The following is a 21,498-nucleotide window of genomic DNA, read 5'->3' as shown; positions in this document are numbered from 1 at the left end:
GTTTGGTTTCTGAACGACAAGTCTCAAGCCTGCACGCAGCTCCGTCTGCTCTGTGACTACAGGATCCGACAGACTCGAGAAGGTGGCTTCCTCACATCCCAACCAACTGCATTTTGGATCTACGCTAAGGTGGGCGAACTGTACACAGTATTAGGACAAAGCTACCTCCTTTCATAGCAAGTGGTAGGCTTAGGTAAATTTAGGTGAGGTTTTGTCTAGACAGCATCGTTGTTTTACCAAGGTGTTCAGATCTGGTTCAAGCTCACCAGATCTTACGTACTAAGCCTTCAGAAGCCTGTAGAAACTTGCTGGAGAGAATTTGTAGGAATGTAGGAAGCAGCTGCTTTAAAGCTGCTCCGTCTCCCATCCCACCTCCATTTTCCTTCAATCACACATTATCACAAGCCCTTTCCATCCTTATTAATTTACTGGGGAGTCCTGGTGAAAAGGCACAACCTAACAATTCCTTCTCAGCTGTTGTCTGTCCCTAGCCTGTTTGAGAGGTTCCAGGCTCTTTAAAAACACACTGCTGCGGTGGCCTTTTTTTGAGAGAGATTCCGTTATCCAGAAATTCCTACTTGGGACCCATTTATTTAGTATTTCTAAAGACGGACGTTCCACAAGAGGAAGTTCCTTAACATCTATGGACTTGAGGAAATACTAAAATTCTGCAGACTTAAAAGACTGCTTTTCACAGCCCTCATATCCCACTTGTGTTGCAAGCAGTGGATCAAAGTGGGGTTCTATCACTGTGTTTATCGGTTAACATCTCTTATGCCTACACAGATAGCGCACTAATCGTAATGCCCCTGACCTGTGTGGTGGGGTGCAAGGCATTTAATTTCTTCCTATAAGACTTTAGATGCAACAAACATTAGCCGTCAGACCGAATGACAGTAAGTCTTGGTTTGTACACAAATCCTTACAGGGGCTAATTGTGGAATATGTGGAATTAAAAATACGTAATTGTTGCAACCTAATCAGGAACAGGCGCAGATGTGGTTCTGTCCTGGGTTCAGCAGGCTGGGCTTAAACCACGACAGGTTCTTCGCTTTGTGCTCCAGATCTAGCATTCTAAAGCTATTCAGCAACATCCCTCTTATGTTTGCTTGACCAACCTAATGACCAACCCGTAGTCAGATTATCCTATATAAATCACTTAGAAACAATGGGAAAAAGGCAGGCATGGGAAACATTCAGAAAAGAGTTAGGAAAAAAATGGCAGATTATGCTGGAATCCCTGCTTACTTGTAATCCTTCTCTTGATATTTTTCTTTGGACTTCATTTTCTTCTTGACCTTCTTTTCTCTTTCTTTGGTCATCTATCTTGCGGCGTTTCTTTCCCCCTTCAGCTTCGCTTCCTTCTGCATCGCCATATTTCCTCTTGCCAAGCCTCAGTTTCTCATTTTCCCAGAAAGAGTTGTCAAATCGTGCATGAGCTGAGGCAGGTGGAGGTGCGTGCCCTTCCCGAGAGTGTTTTTCAGACTGCTGAGGTACTGAACAGTGACGGAAGTTCTCTCTGTGGCTACTCAAGTGATGGGCTCCTTCCTCTCTGGAGTGAGTGTTGTGAGCCCATCTGCTCTTGCAGTGATAATCCCTACGTGATTTGTAGAATTGACTCAATTTGTCAAAGGCTTTATCAAAATGAGAGGACTTCCTCTCTCTACCATCACCTGTTCCATGAACAGAGTAATAATCCTTGTAATATCTGCATTTTTCCCATCTCCGTAATTCATCTTGGTAGTATCTTTCCCTGTTCCAAGTCCTCTCTCCTTTGGAATGGTAATACTTATTCCTGTCTTGTTCCGTTCTTTCTCTGCTTCGGGATTTATAACGAGAGTATTTTCCTGAGCTTTTGCCATTATTTGGACTGTTTCTTTCATGATGGGAAGGTCTGTACTTGCCTTCATTGCAATAATCCTGCTTATGATGATATTGCTTATTTGTTTCCATGCTGCAAGAGCGCCTCCTTTTGTAGGAACGATCATCCGCTTTGCTCCTGCTTTGCTTCCGGTCTTTACTGTCAGAGTATTGTTGTCTCTTCTTTCGGTAGTGCTCTTTGTCAGTTTTTTTGGAGTCCTGTACCTTCTCCTCGTATTTTTGCCTATTATCCTCTTTGCATTTTTTATTATTCAGCCCCTCATTTTGTCTGGGGAATTGACTCTCCAGAACTTTATCCAGCTTTGGAATAGAAGAGTCATTAACAGGTGGTACCTCTACATAGTTATTAGAAATGTCCTTTGTATCTTGGCATTTATCTGTAACACCTAGACATACAAGTTTTTTAGGACTACATTCAATGTCAGACTTCACAGAGGAAGCTTGCCATAATTTCTCTTCACTCTCGGGAGACCCTTTCATATACGAAGGATCTCCTTTTGCAAAGAGTACAGGTTCTTTTGGTCTTCCTGGTTTGTCTTTGTCTCTACTTTCTTCAGACTCACAATGCCCAAGGTATTCATCTTCAGTATCCAAGGATATTTTCCTGACCTTGTGCTGACCGCTGATACTGGGATGTACGTTATCAGCATTTGTTATCACACTTTCAGCAACGTCTTCGGTAGCAATGGTTTCAGTGGTTTCAGAGTCTGATACAGTAAAAGGACTCTCAACCTCACAGCCAAGGTCGGAAAGAGGCATCCTGGATTGTTCATAGACAAACACTGTTTCCGTCACTACGGTTTCCATAAGACGATCACCCTCAGACTTCTGAGGTGCAGGGACACTGCACAAAACAAAAACACATTTTTCACTTGAAAAAGTTCCCCTAAAAGATAAATGTTAGGAGCAAAAATCCCTTGAAGTAAAAGATTTGGTGGCTACTGGTAAACTCTGTATGTTTCTAAACTCCCTTACACAGTTTGGAAACTGTAGCTTTCTAAAGGGACTCTGTAAGGCAGTCCCTTTAGAAACCGACTCTTACACATTCAGCAGTGCCCAGAGAAGATGTTTTTCTTCTCTTGAGCTTGCAAGTAGTACATTAAAACCCACACCCAACACATTTGTCTCCCTCTGCTCACTGCTCTGCATCGCATCAGTAGCCAAAACCACTACCTTTGCTCTCCCCAAACTAGAAAAAAGTCAACTCATTCATTTCCCTTCTCTCCACAAAATGGGAGGGCACGAGGTGGGAATTTACATTGGAAAAGAAATCCAATTGTAAAAAAAAGTAAAATTATCCTATGAAGAAACAGAACCATTCTGGGAGGCATCTGCTTTCATTAATATCAGAATAACACATGTTCAGTGCTGATGTCTGCAACCCTACACATACAGTGTGGAATTTGCTGTACTGTGTAAAGCTTTCTATTAAATAGTACTAGTAGATGGGTAAAACAATGATAAACTTGTATGAAATCTTGTTTTCATCAGAGTGTACTCAATTTACCTTGTTTTCTCTGCCAACCTGTTCAGGTGGCTGTAGGCCAGGGATTCTAAGACTATTTCTTGAGGAATCGGTGACTCAGCTACAGGTATCTACAATTAAAACGCAGACGTTAACAGACAAAAAAATACCACCTTTAGAAGAAAACTGTTTTCAAAATTTCCTCATTAGTTATTAAACAAGATCACTTTGCCTTACATGCACCATTGCTATTTCACACATCACCCCTTCCCCCCCAGTATATTTATGAAACTTATGAAGTACTATCTCAGGTGAAATTCTGGCTGTTGCATGATGGTTGTGAAGAAAGCTGCAGTGTGGGAGGGAAAACAATTCATCAGATGAATAATAGCATATAGTGAACCCCTTTGGCCCATGATGGGATCCTCTTCTTCCCTCTCACAAAAGAAGGAATTCTGCAATGTGCAACATTATCAATTTGGTGATATGTTGCAATTCATTTTAAACACGCCATTCTTTGCCTGAAGACTCTGGACTGGAAGCGCCTGCAAGGATTTCACTTAATCTACAAACATTTCATCAGGAACTTCCTGTTTGGAAATGTTAGAGGTAATGCATTTATAAGACTCTGCTCTGAGAGAATTTGTAATTGTGGAGGATAGGAACAGCCTTGCTGAGATCCTCATTCTCCAAAGCAAAACAGTCAGGTTGTGACACAGTCTGACACTCACTATTTGTTACGAATACTGATAGTGATCTTCTGGGCTTTTGATGGATCCGTAGTTGAAGGCCTGGTAATTGCCCTGCAAGCTGTTGATGGAGCTGAAGATGGCCTTTTTATGGATACCAACAGGATTTGTATCCTCTTTTAGGGGTCCATTTCCATTTAAGCGACTTGAATTCTGTATTTAAAAAGAAAAGATTGCAAGATGAATATGTGCAATCACACCGCACTTATTAAAACTGTCAAATTGCCTCACCACCTAAGAAGAAAAACACGCCACTTCCAATATAAACCTAAGAACAAGTGTGTTTCATTCAGTTTTGGTTTACTGCATCTTGGTATAAATGAGCCTCATATTCTGAAACCAACTCAAAGAACTTAACATTCAGAGTTTTTATGTTTATTTTCCCCTTTAAACGTTCCCTGAAAACACTGCAATAATTGGTCTTGTATCCAGATTAGAAAAATCGTTTTCACTATCTCAGCTAAACTAACACTGAAAAAGAGTGATCTGTTGCATGATTTGTGAAGAAAGCTGCAGAGGGAAAATAAAATTCAGATGCTCTAAAACTACAAGCTCCCAAACCACATCAAAAGAAAGCAACATTATCAATTTGGTGCCATTATTTGCTCCCTGCAAATTACCTTAATCATATGAGGAGAAGCCATGGTCCCATAAATCCAGCCTGCTTACTATTAGGCCCCCGCTGACCAAAATGAACGGGGATAAGAAGTTGCTGGTAAGTAAAAACCACGTTCTCCAAGTGTCAGATCGTAGCGCCTTGGAAAAAAAACAGTGATATCACTTTAGAGTTTTTCTTTCAATCTATTCTTGGATTAAAACCCCATCTATAATTTTATAAGAACAGATGATGTGACACAGAAGCCACATACAAAGGACTCAACCAAGACTACAAACTAAAAAAGACAGACAATGGTCTCCCTACAATGACTATTCTTGTCAGAGCAACAACTCACCCTTACTATGGTGTTATTTCTCCTCTTCTAAATTACCCCGCTACATAGAGCGGATACAGAGCAATGTACACAAGCACACCAGTTTAAGGCCAAGCAATGAAAGACAGTAAATGACAGCGGTAAGTTCAGGTTAGACAGAACTGAATTACAGAAACAGTAAACTTTTCCTAGGACAGAAAGAAAAACACTTGGAAAAAAAGAAAAGTATCAGTAACAGGAAAGTAAATATATTCTGAACAGATTCAGTAGTCGGTATTACCTGATATAAAAAAGTAAATAAGCTTGCTGATTGAGAACCGTTTTGATATCAGAACGCTCCACTATGGCATCATTCATTCGATACCAAAATCCATTGCCGGCCTGCAAACAAAAGACAGTGGCGTCTTCAGACAAAATGCATGATGTCCAAATGACATCACAGGCGGAACACTACAGCACGAAACGTACCAAACAAATCAAACGGAACACATCATTCAACCTTTCTCCATCAAAATGGTGGTTGCCAGTAACATTGATTTTCTTTGTTTATTTTACCCTGTTAGAAATCAAGCTGATACCCACCTTTATGAAGCAGATATAGTGTCCTGCATTGCAGTTGAAACCAGAATGAACAAGAACTGCATATAAAGCGTAGATGAGTGGTTCTCCCATTGATTGGGACATATACGCTCGAAGATCCAAATATTCAGGGTATTTCACATCCTAAACACAGAACAGGAAGATTCAAAAATTATCCTGAAACACTTCAAGGAACAGCCTAACAAAAACCCTTCTCAAAACACAGGCTAGGATCACACAAATATAGTCTTGATTCATTTAAAAATACCTATTCTCAGAAACAATATTTCATAGTTGGAGCTGCAGAGAACTGTTTTCTGCAGAATTAGCTCTAAGAGTGAGGTATACTCTTATGGTTACCGTAAGCCATAGTTGTTAGATTGACTTTTCTTAGACTATTGTTATTAGTCAATGGTTACAGCCTGCAAATATTAACAAGTTTTAAATGATATTTTCTTGGGGAAATCTCCCATTCCAAGAAGATAAAGCTGCTTTACAGCTGCAAATATACCTTGTTGATCTTGCCACCAGTAAAATTTGCAAATCTTTTCAGTGATATTGTAAGAACTTTGGAGGAGCGATGTATTGTGTACCTCTTGGAGGCAGGAACCATGTTTTTACACCTTAAAAATAAGCACAGACAAATGTTTAACAGCAAAATTCCTCACCCTCCCAAAACTCAAACAAGTTTTCATCTCTCGCACAGGCTTATGAACCCATATGCTGCACTTCACATTTGTTAATAGACAGAAGGTAACAGCATGTAAGCGGACAGCTCTACAAAACAAAGGGCTTACAACATAATCCTTTAACACAGAACACTAGGACCTTCAGCCAGCTGATGTTGCCTCCCACCCCAAATCGTTGTCCTTAGCTCCGTGCTTCAGCTCACCACTACTTAGCAGACATCCCCTTTAACTTCTGGCCAGACGAATATTTCTGTGTGCAACCTCACACTGACGAAGGCTAATAAACCCCAGCGCAGGCAGCAGTAGGAATAAAAGTCTAATATGAGCTAATGGCCACAATTCTTCTATTTCCAAATATTCATGTGACACATTAAATGCCTTCTCTTGGACTCAGATGGAATTAGTAGGAATCTTACTTGCTACACTTATAGCTGTTTTCTCCGTCCAGTTGTTCAGGTTTCACAAATTGTTCTAGAGCCTTAGTGATAGACGTAACGGTCTGGATGAATAAGAAGGTAGAGCACTAAGTCACTGGAAATGCAAAATTTCAAACAATTCCTGGTATAACTACGAGAGAACCTTGCTAGTTCATCCTCAAGTGACCTACTGTCAACCGGCAACCACTGTGAAGGAGGCAGAAACCTCAGAGTACGCCGAGCATTTACCTCCTGTGGAAACGATGCTACTTTGAAATAAAAGATAAAGTTTGCAGTGCCACAGACACCATCTGTACTATGCTACGGCATCAATAATGAGAACAAGCAAACCCATCAGCCTAACGATGGATGTATAGATGCTGAAGCAGAATAATCGAGAAATGTGAGAATATAGGTGTTTGTGTAGATGTGATTACTGTTTTTACAGGTTAAACCCACTGCAAACATGGAGAGCATCTAGATGCATTCCACACAAGACCAAAGCCCAATCCACCCCCACTCAACACCAAGCTCTTTCCTTTTAGCAGTGTATATTTTTAAGTAAAATGCCTTCATTTGGAAAGCTTTACAGGTCTTCATACAGCTCGACCCATATTCACAAAACATCTTACCTTTATATCCAAAGTAATATCAAGGAATGGTTCATACGTATCAGAAACGGCTTTGCAGTTCAAGCATTTTACTGGAATCAAAATACAAATGCTTAACACTGACTGGACAAATTTAAAGTCTTCATACATATTATTTCAGTCAAAGCACAAAGTCCTTTACTACAGACAAACAGACACAGACCAGTTCAAAGGACAGGAAGATTTTGAACAAGTACCTCGGGATCTTAGGTATCCTCCAAATATTTGATAAATAAGTGTGGTGGCTTGAGAAGATATGTCCAACCTGGAAAGAAATGATAAATCAGACCTCGGATGATGCAAGGCTCAGATTTAACTCTTCAAACAGTTTTTACCAAGGACAGTCATTTTAATGTAGTATAGTAAAGAAAGGAGGAAAAGGGGCTAGAGAACATCTAAGGGTTAAATAATTTGTTTATGCTTACTTGGTGCTTCCATTCAAGCAAGCTTTCTGCAAAGCATCAACAGTGAAGGACAAGAATTCATGTGCATCCTCTTGACTGCCGTAATGGAAATGCTTTCCTATTCCTAATAAATAAGAAGGTGGTTATATTTATCTCCTAGAAAATGAAAGAAAACTCACGTTTCTAAAAGTATCAAAATCACTTCTATGCCTGAAATAGTGCTTTGAAAAGTTACCAAATGTATGAAAAGAAAACCATCTGAAATGACTTACTTTTAAGGCCATTGATAACAGATGTAGGTTTGATAGCATTGTTAGAGCAACACAGGACCTGGTTAATGTGAGCTTCCAATGTACACATCATACAGAAGCCTTTTTCATGACCTGAAGAGTGAAAGAAGCAACATTCTAGCCAAATATGCATTGCTACAAAAAACACAAACCTCAACCTTATGAATTAGTAGTTTTTAAGCTACAGGTACAATGTCCTCTCTTCATGTACATTCTCTTCTCCTAAGGTGTAAATATCCCAAGAGTTTTGTGACATTTTATTATGCAATCCTGTACAGAATTTAAATGACGACTAAGTATGTATTAAAATGCATTTTCTGATGAACATTTTCAGTATTGCAATGACTTTTTTTTTTTTTTTTTGCAGACTGATATGAATGTGAACTCTACAGGCTGCAGAATGTATGACAAAACACTACTGACATTGATGAATCAGTGGTACCAAGAAGTGCAAGGGTGTGAAAAGCAGCCAATAAAGTATTCCCGGAGAAATGTGAGATTACAAAAGCATTCATAAGCCATGAAGCACTTTTGTATCAGTTCTTCCCTTCTGAAAATCTGTTTATTTAACCGGGTGAGGATGCCTGCCCAGAAGCATGAAGGAAATGCCTTGGGAGTTAATTTGCTGTATTTAGATGAAGTTCTTCTATCCGGCAGGAATAACTATTGAGAGTAACGTATAACTAAGGCTATTGTAGCAGGAAATGTAGTATTTCTTAGCATTAAAAAGATGCGACATCCTAATCAGCTATTTGTGGTGCTCAGTGAATCTCTTTTAATTTACCAAAGCTAACGGAACAATGTTCTTGTGTGTGATGATATTTCATTCCGAATGTTCTTTGTAAGAGGATTAAGAGGGAGTGAAACTGGCCCAAACTTTCCACTGTTCACAAGGCCAGTAAAACAAAGTGGCTTGTGAAAATATCAGGCAAGTAGGTACTACCCATGCGGGCAAAGAAAAAAACTCTCAACCTTTTTTTTTCCCTTTTACTATTGGGCTTTAAGTCCAGGGGTAGCTACTCAGACAGACTGGCGGCTCAGTGGCCTAAAGCAGCACCTGTTAGAGGTTGGCCGTGCTGAGGAAAAGCCCTCTGGGGACGACAAACTTCTCCCTTCCTCTTGCACTGAAACGCGTGCAGTTCTTCTGCTCCTGGTTTTCAGTGCTGCCCTTTGCAGCTGCAGGGGCCAGCCAGAGCCAGGCAGGTGGCTTCGCTCAGCATCTGAACTGTGTGGCTGCTTCCATCAGCCACGGTGCCGGTGCCAGTGCAGTGCAGGCAGAGAAATGCACGGGAAACTTCAGCTCAGCCGGACTGACTTAAAACTGACACTATTCTGACAAAATAAGCTTTACGTTGCTTCACATTTTGAACCGGTTTAAACTGGTACAAAACAGAACCTCTGTCAACTGAGCAGCATTTATAGTGCTTTCTAGTGTTTGAAAACAATGCGTATTTTTAAGATGTAGTACATACCTATGTAGATATGCTGGCTGGAAAAGCTAGGTCTCTTGTAGACCAAATCCTACAAACTAAGACTTTTGGCTTACAAATTCCTTTTCTGTATTTTCTTGTAAAATGTTTCTAGCTACAGTTTGAATAGAAAATGTAAATGCTGCACAGATAGGGACTGATTGAAGTATTACTTGGTGTACACAAGTGATTTGCATGACATACTCTGTATCGATCATTGTTAAAAATGTGATGTTTGATGTAAATCCACTGCAATAGTAACGCTGTCATTTATCAGGAGGACCTGTTGCTTCAGCCTGGAGACTTTCTCTAAAATAAAGTGTGAAACTCTACTGTTGCATAGCTCCTCATTTACCAGGAATACATGGGAGGTGCGTGCTGATTTAGTTAAGATCTGATTTTGCAACTGCTCTTGTAAGTAAAAGGCCTCTTTGCCTACCTTTAAGCACACTGATTTAAATTGACAGGTTGAATTTTTCAGAGAGAAAACTCCTCAGCTGCAAAATCGGTTGTTTTTGTAAGGCTGAACACTCATAGCTGTGTTGCTATGAATGTTACTCCATTAAGAGCTGCTTTCCCACCCTAAATTAAGGAGGGATTTTGCCCGTTGCCTTCCATGAGCTTCAGTCAAATATAAGGCAAGTGGGGGAACAACTCAGATCTCTTCTCCTCAAGTCGATTCATTAGACCAGACAGATTAGTCAGATGAACTGTATTTCACAGAGGTTCCCACTCACTGGTCTCCTGATGCAGGACCAGTGACTATGAAGTGCATCACAGTTTGACAGCATTTAATAATCAAAATTAAAATCACAGTATGAATTTGTCTTTAGCTAGCCACTTTAGGGAGACAAAACCAGACAACTGAGACTTCAGACAAGTGACGGTATATTAAGAAAATGGAATTAAAACAGATGGATTTTGCCTTGACGGTAAAAGTTTCAACAATAAATTCTAAGTTTCGATAGTATCGATAAAGTCCAGTTTGAAGACAAAGAGTCATAGTTTCTTTCGGCAAAGAGTCGTCGGTTTTGATGGTAAAGCCAGGTTTGATGGTAAACAGGTTTGATGATAAAGAGTCAGTTTTGATGGTAAAGCCAGATTCGATCGTAAGCAGGTTTGGTGGTAAAGCCACCTTCCATGGTAAACAGTCACGTTTGATGGTAAACAGTCACGTTTGATGGTAAACAATCAGGTTTGGTGGTAAAGAGTCAGTTTTGATGGCAAAGCAAGGTTCGATGGTAAACAGGTTTGATGGTAAAGAGTCATTCTTGATGGTAAACAGCCAGGTTCGATGGTAAACCATCAGGATTGATGGTAAAGACTCAGTTTTGATGGTAAGAAGTAGTTGGTTTTGTTGGTAGGTTTAGTTCAGGCACTGAAGGATTCCATCAGTGAGCTTTGCATCTGAAAGACAAAAGAAAGCAATGTCGCTCCCTGGCATGACATTCAGCATCAAACCCTGTCTCAGTGGTTTGGTTTCTGAACGAGAAGTCTCAAGCCTGCATGCAGCTCCGTCTGCCCTGTGATTACAGGATCCGACAGACTCGAGAAGGTGGCTAATCTAAGGTAACCTAATCAAGAACATTGCGCAGATGTGGTTCTGTCCTTCGTTCAGCAGGCTGGGATTAAACCACGACAGGTTCTTCGCTTTGTGCTCCAGATCTAGCATTCTAATGCTATTCAGCAACATCCCTCCTATGTTTGCTTGACCAACCTAATGACCAGCCCAATGACCAACCCGTAGTCAGATTATCCTATATAAATCACTTAGAAACAATGGGAAAAAGGCAGGCATGGGAAACATTCAGAAAAGAGTTAGGAAAAGAATGGCGGATTATGCTGGAATTCCTGCTTACTTGTAATCCTTCTCTTGGTATTTATCATCTATCTTGCGGCATTTCTTTTCCAGTTCACCTTCTCTTCCTTCTGCGTTGCCATATTTCCTCTTGCCAAGCCTCAGTTTCTCATTTTCCCAGAAAGAGTTGTCAAATTGTGCATGAGCTGAGGCAGGTGGAGGTGCGTGCCCTTCCCGAGAGTGTTTTTCAGACTGCTGCAGAGGTAGTGAACAATGACGGAAGTTTCCGCTGTGGCTGCTCAAGTGATGCCATCCTTCCTCTCTGCAGTGAGTGTTGTGAGCCCATCTGCTCTTGCAGTGATAATGCCTACGTGATTTGTAGAACTGACTCAATTTATGAAAGGCTTTATCAAAATGAAAGGACTTCCTCTCTCTACCATCTCCTTTTCTATGGACAGAGTCATAAGTCTTGTAATATCTGCATTTTTCCCAACTCCGTGCTTCGACGGTATGTTTCCATGCTCCAGGTTCTCTCTCCTTTGGAACGATAATACTGATTCCTGTCTTGTTCCGTTCTTTCTCTGCTTCGGGATCTGTAACGAGAGTATTTTCCTCAGATTTTGCCATTATTTGGACTGTTTCTTTCATTATAGGAAGGTCTGTACTTGCCTTCATTGCAATAGTCCTGCTTAGCATGATATTGCTGATTTGTTTCCATTCTGTGAGAGCACCTCCTTTTGCAGGAACAATCATCCACTTTGCTCCTGCTTTGCTTCTCCTCGTCAATGTCAGAGTATTGTCTCTTCTTTCGGCAGTGCTCTTTGTCAGTTTTTTTGGAGTCGTGTATCTTCTCCTCGTATTTTTGCCTGTTATCCTCTTCGCATTTTTTATTATTCAACCCCTCATTTTGTCTAGAGAATTGACTCTCCAGAACTTTATCCAGCTTTGTAAGAGAAGAGTCATTAACAGGCGGTACTTCTGCGTAGTTATTATTTTCCGTCACTACGGTTTCCATCAGACGATCACCCTCAGACCTTTGAGGTGCAGGGACACTGCACAAAACAAAAACACATTTTTCATTTGAAAAAGTTCACCTAAAAGATAAATGTTAGGAGCAAAAATCCCTTGAAGTAAAAGATTTGGTGGCTACTGGTAAACTCTGTATGTTTCTAAACTCCCTTACACAGTTTGGAAACTGTAGCTTTCTAAAGGGACTCTGTAAGGCATCAGCAGCCAAAACCACTACCTTCGCTCTCCCCAAACTAGAAAAAAGTCAACTCATTCATTTCCCTTCTCTCCACAAAATGGGAGGGCACAAGGTGGGAATTTACAGTGGAAAAGAAATCCAATTGTAAAAAAAAGTAAAATTATCCTATGAAGAAACAGAACCATTCTGGGAGGCATCTGCTTTCATTAATATCAGAATAACACATGTTCAGTGCTGATGTCTGCAACCCTACACATACAGTGTGGAAAGCTTTCTATTAAATAGTACTAGTAGATGGGTAAAACAATGATAAACTTGTATGAAATCTTGTTTTCATCAGAGTGTACTCAATTTACCTTGTTTTCTCTGACAACCTGTTCAGGTGGCTGTAGGCCAGGGATTCTAAGACTATTTCTTGAGGAATCGGTGACTCAGCTACAGGTACCTACAATTAAAACGCAGACGTTAACAGACAAAAAAAATACTACCTTTAGAAGAAAACTGTTTTCAAAATTTCCTCATTAGTCATTAAACAAGATCACTTTGCCTTACATGCACCATTGCTATCTCACACATCACCCCTTCCCCCCCAGTATATTTATGAAACTTATGAAGTACTATCTCAGGTGAAATTTTCTGAAGTTGACATGTTCTCACATGCCAGTTCAGCTCTGCAAATTCTAATGCGACAATAGCACAAAGCGTTAACGATGAAGTTTAAATTTGTGCTGTTTTCACATGACTTAGGAACATTTTAATGCTCCTGAATACTAAACACACCATAGGTGAGGAGTTCTAGATGGAACAAACAACTCACTGGTTCAAGCAATCCATTTGTTTTAGCAAAGAATATCTCAGAAGGTTTAGCAGGTTGGACTTGGGAAGTAAAATCATCAAGTTTCAGTCCATTTTGTTTAGATCCATTATCTAAACTAATAGCACAATTTAGTGAATCATTTTTTGGCAGCACATGATGGGATCTCTCTTCTTCAGCACTCTCACAGAAAGAACGGGAATTCTGCAATGTGCCGACTACCTTCAGTATTACAGTTCCGTTGGAAGATACGTTGTAATTCATTTTAAACACGCCATTCGACGCCTCAGATTTTCCTGAAGACTCTGGACTGGAAGCGACTGTAGCATCAGACCCGAGTGTAGAACTTCCATTCACTGCTGGCTCTACAAACATTTCATCAGGAACTTCCTGTTTGGAAATGTTAGCAGCAACTGCCACTGTAGATGCATTTGAGGTAGACTCTGCTCTGAGAGAATTTGCAATTGTGGAGGAAGGAACAGCCTTGCTGAGATCCTCATTCTCCAGAGCACTGGTAAGACAGTCAGGTTGTGACACAGTCTGACACTCAGGCAATATTTTACGAATACTGATAGTGATCTTCTGGGCTTTTGATGGATCCGTAGTTGAAGGCCTGGTAATTGCCCAGTTTTGAATGCAAGCTGTTGATGGAGCTGAAGATGGCCTTTTTATGGTGATACCAACAGGATTTGTATCCTCTTCTAGGGGTCCATTTCCATTTAAACGACTTGAATTCTGTATTTAAAAAGAAAAGATTGCAAGATGAATATGTGCAATCACACCGCACTTATTAAAACATTAAATTCTCCTACTAAATATTTCTACAAATTGCCTCACCACCTAAGAAGAAAAACACGCCACTTCCAATATAAACCTAAGTCCAACAAGTGTGTTTCATTCCTGCTGCTTTTGGTTTACTGCATCTTGGTATCAAATGAGCCTCATTTTCTGAAACCCACTCAAACAACTTAACATTGACTAAAGCTCTTCCCAAATATGTTTATTTTCCCCTTTAAACGTTCCCTGAAAACACTGCTATAATTGCTCTGGTACTCAGGACCAAGAAAAATCGTTTTCACTGTCTCAGCTGAAGTAACACTGGGGGAGTGATATTTAATTATTATTATTACTACTACTATTCTTCTTATCGTCATCATCATCATCAAGAATTAACAGACTCCTCCAAGTGTCTCAAAAGCGTAGCTCTCAGTGCTTTAGAAAGCGCTTTGAGTTGGAAGTATAATGAAGTAGCATGGCTGCACAATTTGGGACTAGCTACTGTTTGAATAATTCTGGCTGTTGCATGATGGTTGTGAAGAAAGCTGCAGTGTGGGAGGGAAAACAATTCATCAGATGCTCTAAAACAACAAGCTACCCCCCCCCCCCCCCATCAAAAGAAAACAACATTATCAATTTGGTGCCATTATTTGCTCCCTGCAAATTACCTTAATCATACGAGGAGGAAGCCGTGCTCCCATAAATCCAGCCTGCTTACTATTAGGCCCGTGCTGACCAAGGAATGAACGGGGATAAGAAGTTGCTGGTAAGCAAAAACCACGTTCTCCAACTGTCAAATCGTGGCGCCTTGGGAAAAAAACAGTGATATCACTTTAGAGTTTTTCTTTCAACCTATTCTTGGATTAAAACCCCATCTGTAATTTTATAAGAACAGATGACGTGACACAGAAGCCACATACAAAAGACTCAACCGAGACTACAAACTAAAAAAACAGACAATGGTCTCCCTACAATGACTATTCTTGTCAGAGCAACATCTCACCCTTACGCCATCTACGGTGTTATTTCTCCTCTTCTAAATTACCCCGCTACGTAGAGCGGATACAGAGCAATGTACACAAGCACACCAGTTTAAGGCCAAGCAATGAAAGACAGTAAATGACAGCGGTAAGTTCAGGTTAGACAGAACTGAATTACAGAAACAGTAAACTTTTCCTAGGACAGAAAGAAAAACACTTGGAAAAAAAGAAAAGTATCAGTAACAGGAAAGTAAATATATTCTGAACAGATTCAGTAGTCGGTATTACCTGATATAAAAAAGTAAATAAGCTTGCTGATTGAGAACCGTTTTGATATCGGAACGCTCCACTATGGCATCATTCATTCGATACCAAAATCCATTGCCGGCCTGCAAACAAAAGACAGTGGCATCTTCAGACAAAACGCATGATGTCCAAATGACATCACAGGCGGAACACTACAGCACGAAACGTACCAAACAAATCAAACGGAACACATCATTCAACCTTTCTCCATCAAAATGGTGGTTGCCGGTAACATTGATTTTCTTTGTTTATTTTACCCTGTTAGAAATCAAGCTGATACCCACCTTTATGAAGCAGATATAGTGTCCAGCATTGCAGCTGAAACCAGAATGAACAAGAACTGCATATAAAGAATACATGAGTGGTTCTCCCCTTGACTGGGACATATATGCTCGAAGATCCAAATATTCAGGGTATTCCACATCCTAAACACAAAACAGGAAGATTCAAAAATTACCCCGAAACACTTCATGGAACAGCCTGACAAAAACCCTTCTCAAAACACAGGCTAGGATCACACAAATATAGTCTTGATTCATTTAAAAATACCTATTCTCAGAAACAATATTTCGTAATTGAAGCTGCAGAGAACTGTTTTCTGCAGAATTAACTCTAAGAGTGAGGTATACTCTTATGGTTACCGTAAGCCATAGTTGTTAGATTGACTTTTCTTGGACTATTGTTATTACACTTACAGCCTGCAAACATTAACAGCTTTTAAACCGTAGAATCATAGAATAGTTAGGGTTGGAAGGGACCTTAAGATCATCTAGTTCCAACCCCCCTGCCGTGGGCAGAGACACCTCCCACTAAACCATGCCACCCAAGGCTCTGCCCAACCTGACCTTGAACACCGTCAGGGATGGAGCATTCACAGCTTCCCTGCGCAACCCATTCCAATGCCTCACCAGCCTAACAGTAAAGAATTTCTTCCTTATATCCAATCTAAACTTCCCCCGTTTAAAATGATATTTTCTTGGGGAAATCTCCCATTCCGAGAAGATAAAGCTGCTTTACAGCTGCAAATATACCTTGTTGATCTTGCCACCAGTAAAATCTGCAAATCTTTTCAGCGATACGATGAGAACTTTGGAGGAGCGATGTATCGTGCACCTCTTGGAGGCAGGAACCATGTTTTCGCACCTTAAAAACAAGCACAGACAAATGTTTAACAGCAAATTCTTCCCCCTCCCAAAACTCAAACAAGTTTTCATCTCTCGCACAGGCTTATGAACCCATATGCTGCACTTCACGTTTGTTAATAGACAGAAGGTAACAGCATGTAAGCGGACAGCTCTACAAAACAAAGGACTTAGAACATTATCCTTTCACACGGAACACTAGGACCTTCAGCCAGCTGATGTTGCCTCCCACCCCAAATCGTTGTCCTTAGCTCCGTGCTTCAGCTCACCACTACTTAGCAGACATCCCCTTTAACTTCTGGCCAGACGAATATTTCTGTGTGCAACCTCACACTGACGAAGGCTAATAAACCCCAGCGCAGGCAGCAGTAGGAATAAAAGTCTAATATGAGCTAATGGCCACAATTCTTCTATTTCCAAATATTCATGTGACACATTAAACGCCTTCTCTTGGACTCAGATGGAATTAGTAGGAATCTTACTTGCTACACTTATAGCTGTTTACTCCGTCCAGTTGTTCAGGTGTCACAAATTGTTTCAGAGCCGCGGTGAGAGACGTAACGGTCTGGATGAATAAGAAGGTAGAGCACTAGGTCACTGGAAATGCAAAATTTCAAACACTTCCTGGTATAACTACGAGAGAACCTTGCTAGTTCATCCTCAAGTGACCTACTGTCAACCGGCAACCACTGTGAAGGAGGCAGAAACCTCAGAGTACGCTGAGCATTTACCTCCTGTGGAAATGATGCTACTTTGAAATAAAAAGATAAAGTTTGCAGTGCCACAGACACCATCTGTACTATGCTACGGCATCAATAATGAGAACAAGCAAACCCATCAGCCTAACGATATAGATGCTGAAGCAGAATAACAGAGAAGTGTGAGGGTATAGGTGTTTGTGTAGATGTGATTACTGTTTTTACAGGTTAAACCCACTGCAAACATGGAGAGCATCTAGATGCATTCCACACAAGACCAAAGCCCAATCCACTCCCACCCAACACCAAGCTCTTTCCTTTTAGCAGTGTATATTTTTAAGTAAAATGCCTTTATCTGGAAAGCTCTACAGGTCCTTATGCAGCTCGAGCCGTATTCACAAAACACCTTACCTCTATATCCAAAGTAATACTGAGGAATGGCTCGTGCCTGTCCGAAACGGCTTTGCAGTTCAAGCATTTTACTGGAATCAGAATACAAATGCTTAACACTGACTGGACAAATTTAGAGTCTTCATACATTTTACTTTAGTCAAAGCACAAAGTCCTTTACTACAGACAAACAGACACAGACCAGTTCAAAGGACAGGAAGAATTGTAACAAGTACCTCGGGATCTTAGGTATCCTCCAAATATTTGATAAATAAGTGTAGTGGCTTGAGAAGATGTGTCCCATCTGGAAAGAAATGATAAATCAGGCCTCAGATGATACAAGGCTCAGAGTTAACTCTTCAAACAGTTTTTACCAAGGACAGTCATTTTAATGTAGTATAGTAAAGAAAGGAGTAAAAGGGGCTAGAGAACATCTAAGGGTTAAATAATTCGTTTATGCGTACGTGGTGCCTCCATTCAAGCAAGCTCTCTGCAAAGCATCAACAGTGAAGGACAAGAATTCATGTGCATCCTCTTGACTGCCGTAACAGAAATGTTCTCCTATACCTAATAAATAAGAAGGTGGTTATATTTATCTCCTAGAAAATGAAAGAAAACTCACGTTTCTAAAAGTATCAAAATCATTTCTATGCATCAGAGAGTGCTTTGAAGTTACCCAATATATCAAAAGAAAACCATCTGAAATGACTTACTTTTAAGGCCATTGATAACAGATATAGGTTTGATAGCACTATTAGAGAAACACAGGGCCTGGTTAATGTGAGCTTCCAATGTACACATCATACAGAAGCCTTTTTCGTGACCTGAAGAGTGAAAGAAGCAACACAGTCTAGTCAAATAAGCATTGCTACCAAAAAAAGAACAAAACCAAAAAACAATAGCCACGAAAAACACTACTGATATTGATGACACAGCGCTAAGAGAGAATGCGTGCGAATTTCAGCATATTGCTGTTAGGTGAGCTACATGACACAGAGCTAAGAATCCTCTGGGAGAAAGGAAAGGTTAAAGGAAGGTATGTGTAAGTATTTCTGCCCTCCTTTTTGCAACAGGGTTCTTAACTGGAAGCATTTTTATCTATGTCAAAAAAAAACACAGTTAAATTTCTAGGAATAAACACTAAGATGCCAAACCAAAAAGCATGCATGTACCTTTGTCAAAATAGACCTAGAAGGATATGAAAAGAGGCTCCTATGCCAAATCAGTTCAAGCATAGAATGGAAATGTGAAGAACACAAATTCAAAGGCTTAAAAAATACAAACTTTTAACTAGAATAAAACCAGTCTAAATTTTAATACTGCCCCACACAAATTTCCATTTCAGGTCAGCAGAAATTAGCTCGTAGTGCTTTCTAGGGTGTGGGCTTTTTTAATGGGTCAATAGTGAACATGTCATTTATTGCAGTACTAGCACATGACGCTATCTAGGCTGCAGAGACGAAGACGCTACGATGCCAACATCCTACATTTTACCACCTTTCTACCAGCAGGAAACACAAATGCCAAATGTTCATCAAATGCCTTCCTTTACAACGTACTTCGCTATTCACACAAAGCAAGAAATGCTCTTTATTTGCAACTTTGCCATTGGGCATTAAATGAACAAATGCACTTTATATGCCATTCCGAGCTTCCTGTTAAATAAGCATGGAATCACAGAATCATTTATGTTGAAAAAGACCACGAAGATGGCATTCAAAGCCAGCTTCGACAGGTAAAACGGGAAAGCCACGCATTTTCTCCACAGAATCACTCTTGTTCTTTCACCTTTGCAGCCGCCCAACGTATTTATAATCATGTTAGAAAGTACTCACATGACTTGCTGTGTTCAAGAGACAGCATGTAATTGGCCAGAGGAGGTGTGTACGTCAAACACTGTAAAGTAGCATTAAGGTAACACGTATTGCCCAGATTCCACAGTCCAACTCCAACGTTCAGTGGCTGTTGCCAATCCATGCAGATTTTCTCAGGTGGAAAAAGAATTTTACGTGGTGGGGCAATTCCATCGTTAACGACTGCAAGAAAATCAGATTTCAAAAAATATTTAATGTTTCTCTTTGAAAAAGCATGTTTAAAAGGGAGCATTCTGCAGGAGGACCCAGAAGAACCAGGTCTGCTCCACAACGCAAAACAACATGATGAACAGATTGTAAGAACTAGGATGGAAAAGTAAGGGAGTAACCAGCGGAGCAGGTAACCCTACGGATACCAGACCTCTTCCTGAGCAGGGTTAGCATTCAAAGGCTTGTGAATAATGGAAGCCATAAACACAAAGGTAAAATGTACTTTTCTCTGCACAGCACAGAAGACCTGGCTAAGTCTGTGTATTATAAAAACCTCCTCAAACCCATTGTTGCAAGTAGGTTTTTAAAGATAAAACTACAGGTTTTCCAATACCAGTCCCTTCAGTTGCCTTAGGGGACTCACAAAATTGCAGCCTAGTGCTGAAGGCTTTAGTCATCATCTTGTATCAGTGCAACAAATGAGAACTGTGTTTTCTAACTTTTGGGTATTTTGTTCTGAAGAAAGGAGGGGAAGGACAGAAGACACACTAACTTTGCTCTTCCTGGCCAAAAGGCTTAGGTTTTTCAGAGGCTCTAGAATACACAGAACCTGTCGGTGCTTTCTCTGCATCTTCCTCAGGTTGTGACAGGTTTTTAAATATTGAAGATATTCTCTTTAAAGTCATTGTTCGTATCTGTAACAGAGGTAAAAGTTCTGGTTGACTTAAGACTATCAAGAAGCATTCCAGAAGGAAATTCTGTCACTCAGTATCAAAGAGATAACTTGAAGAACTAAATAGCTGGTAAGAAATATGAAAAAAACAAAAACAAACGACAACAACCAAACTAAAAACCCCACTCACAAAACTGCCGTTAAGTGCAATTACACATTTGTCTCATGACAAAACAAACATTGGCAGCGGTGACTGTAAAACAATAACATACACAAAAACACCTACGTAGAAATAAGGAGCAATACAAAACTACTACTACTGTAGTAGACATGAAGACATGAAAGCACTTCTATGTCTCTAAATTGCAAACGACACTTCCACAATGCAACACTACCGTAAGAAAAAGATACCCAAACTAAACCAACAACAAAAAAGCAAAACCACCCCCCCCCAAAAAAAAACACAAAACCAAAACCCAAACGTATACACACACACAAATTCGAAATAAGGAACAACCCGAACACACACACAAACACACACACACAAACCCATACACACACGCCACGCTTGTTTACTTTCATCAAAAATAATCCAGCTGCCAACCCAGGAAACCCGCAGTTAATTATCACTTTAACCTTACCTGGAAGCAAAGGGGTCCGAGTTTGTCAGCTCCGGGGTCGGGGACGGCGTCGGGGTCTGTGTCCGTCCCGGGACCGTGGTCTCCGTCCGCCCAGGGGCTTCTCTGCTCTCCCAAGGCGCGGCTGCCCAGTGTTTCACCGGGGTCTGAGGGTCTGCTTCTCCCGGGTCGCAAGAGAAGCTCTCGAAGCCGGTTAACGTCATAGTAGCAGTTCCAGATGGAACTGTCCGGCCTTCCGTCACCAGCGCTAAGCCTGAAGCACCTACCCGCTCACCCCCCGCTCTGCCTTTCCGACAGGTTTTGGTTCCTAAGAGCAGTTTGGCACCGCTGCTCTCACGGACCGGCGCGGCACGCAGCATGTCCGCGCTTGGGAGCGGCAAGAGCCCAAACACAGCCAAACCAAAGAGACCCTGACGCGGAAGGCGAGGGCAGAGCGCGGCTCCGAGGGATCCCTCGCTTCACCTCACCTCACCTCGCCTCGCCCTACCCGCTCCACCTCACGCTACGACCCAGCCCCGCTCGGCACT

General features: G+C 40.9%; 2 protein-coding genes across 3 annotated transcripts; both read right to left on the bottom strand.

The window, feature by feature from the left end:
• Positions 1 to 1,244: 1,244 nt before the first annotated feature.
• LOC130603191 (ubiquitin carboxyl-terminal hydrolase 42-like) lies at positions 1,245 to 20,346 on the bottom strand. The gene is given in 15 exon segments (XM_057416760.1): positions 1,245 to 1,305; positions 1,307 to 2,725; positions 12,886 to 12,974; positions 13,347 to 14,078; positions 14,789 to 14,927; positions 15,389 to 15,489; positions 15,691 to 15,831; positions 16,438 to 16,549; positions 17,031 to 17,113; positions 17,658 to 17,728; positions 17,873 to 17,940; positions 18,101 to 18,203; positions 18,350 to 18,460; positions 19,472 to 19,672; positions 20,214 to 20,346. Coding segments are annotated over 15 exon segments (3,564 nt in total).
• Positions 4,740 to 7,600, bottom strand: LOC130603331 (ubiquitin carboxyl-terminal hydrolase 42-like). 2 transcript variants are annotated; one of them, XM_057416987.1, is made up of 6 exons: positions 7,559 to 7,600; positions 6,712 to 6,794; positions 6,118 to 6,229; positions 5,610 to 5,750; positions 5,308 to 5,408; positions 4,740 to 4,851 (listed from the first exon to the last, which is right to left on the bottom strand). In XM_057416987.1, the coding sequence occupies exons 3-6, from the start codon at positions 6,217 to 6,219 to the stop codon at positions 4,767 to 4,769; spliced, it is 429 nt and encodes a 142-aa protein (XP_057272970.1). In that variant the 5' UTR covers positions 6,220 to 6,229; positions 6,712 to 6,794; positions 7,559 to 7,600; the 3' UTR covers positions 4,740 to 4,766. The 2 variants fall into 2 exon arrangements, with proteins under 2 accessions (XP_057272970.1, XP_057272969.1); XM_057416986.1 differs by lacking the exon at positions 7,559 to 7,600 and having other exon boundaries at positions 6,712 to 6,956.
• Positions 20,347 to 21,498: the final 1,152 nt, after the last annotated feature.

Source organism: Pezoporus wallicus, unplaced genomic scaffold (assembly GCF_028554395.1).
Source record: "Pezoporus wallicus isolate ANWC-B61680 ecotype Strahan unplaced genomic scaffold, APGP_CSIRO_Pwel_v1 scaffold_7392, whole genome shotgun sequence".
NCBI lineage: Eukaryota > Metazoa > Chordata > Aves > Psittaciformes > Psittacidae > Pezoporus > Pezoporus wallicus.
Note: the sequence above shows the minus strand (reverse complement) of the source record. Positions and strands in the feature narration are given on the sequence as shown.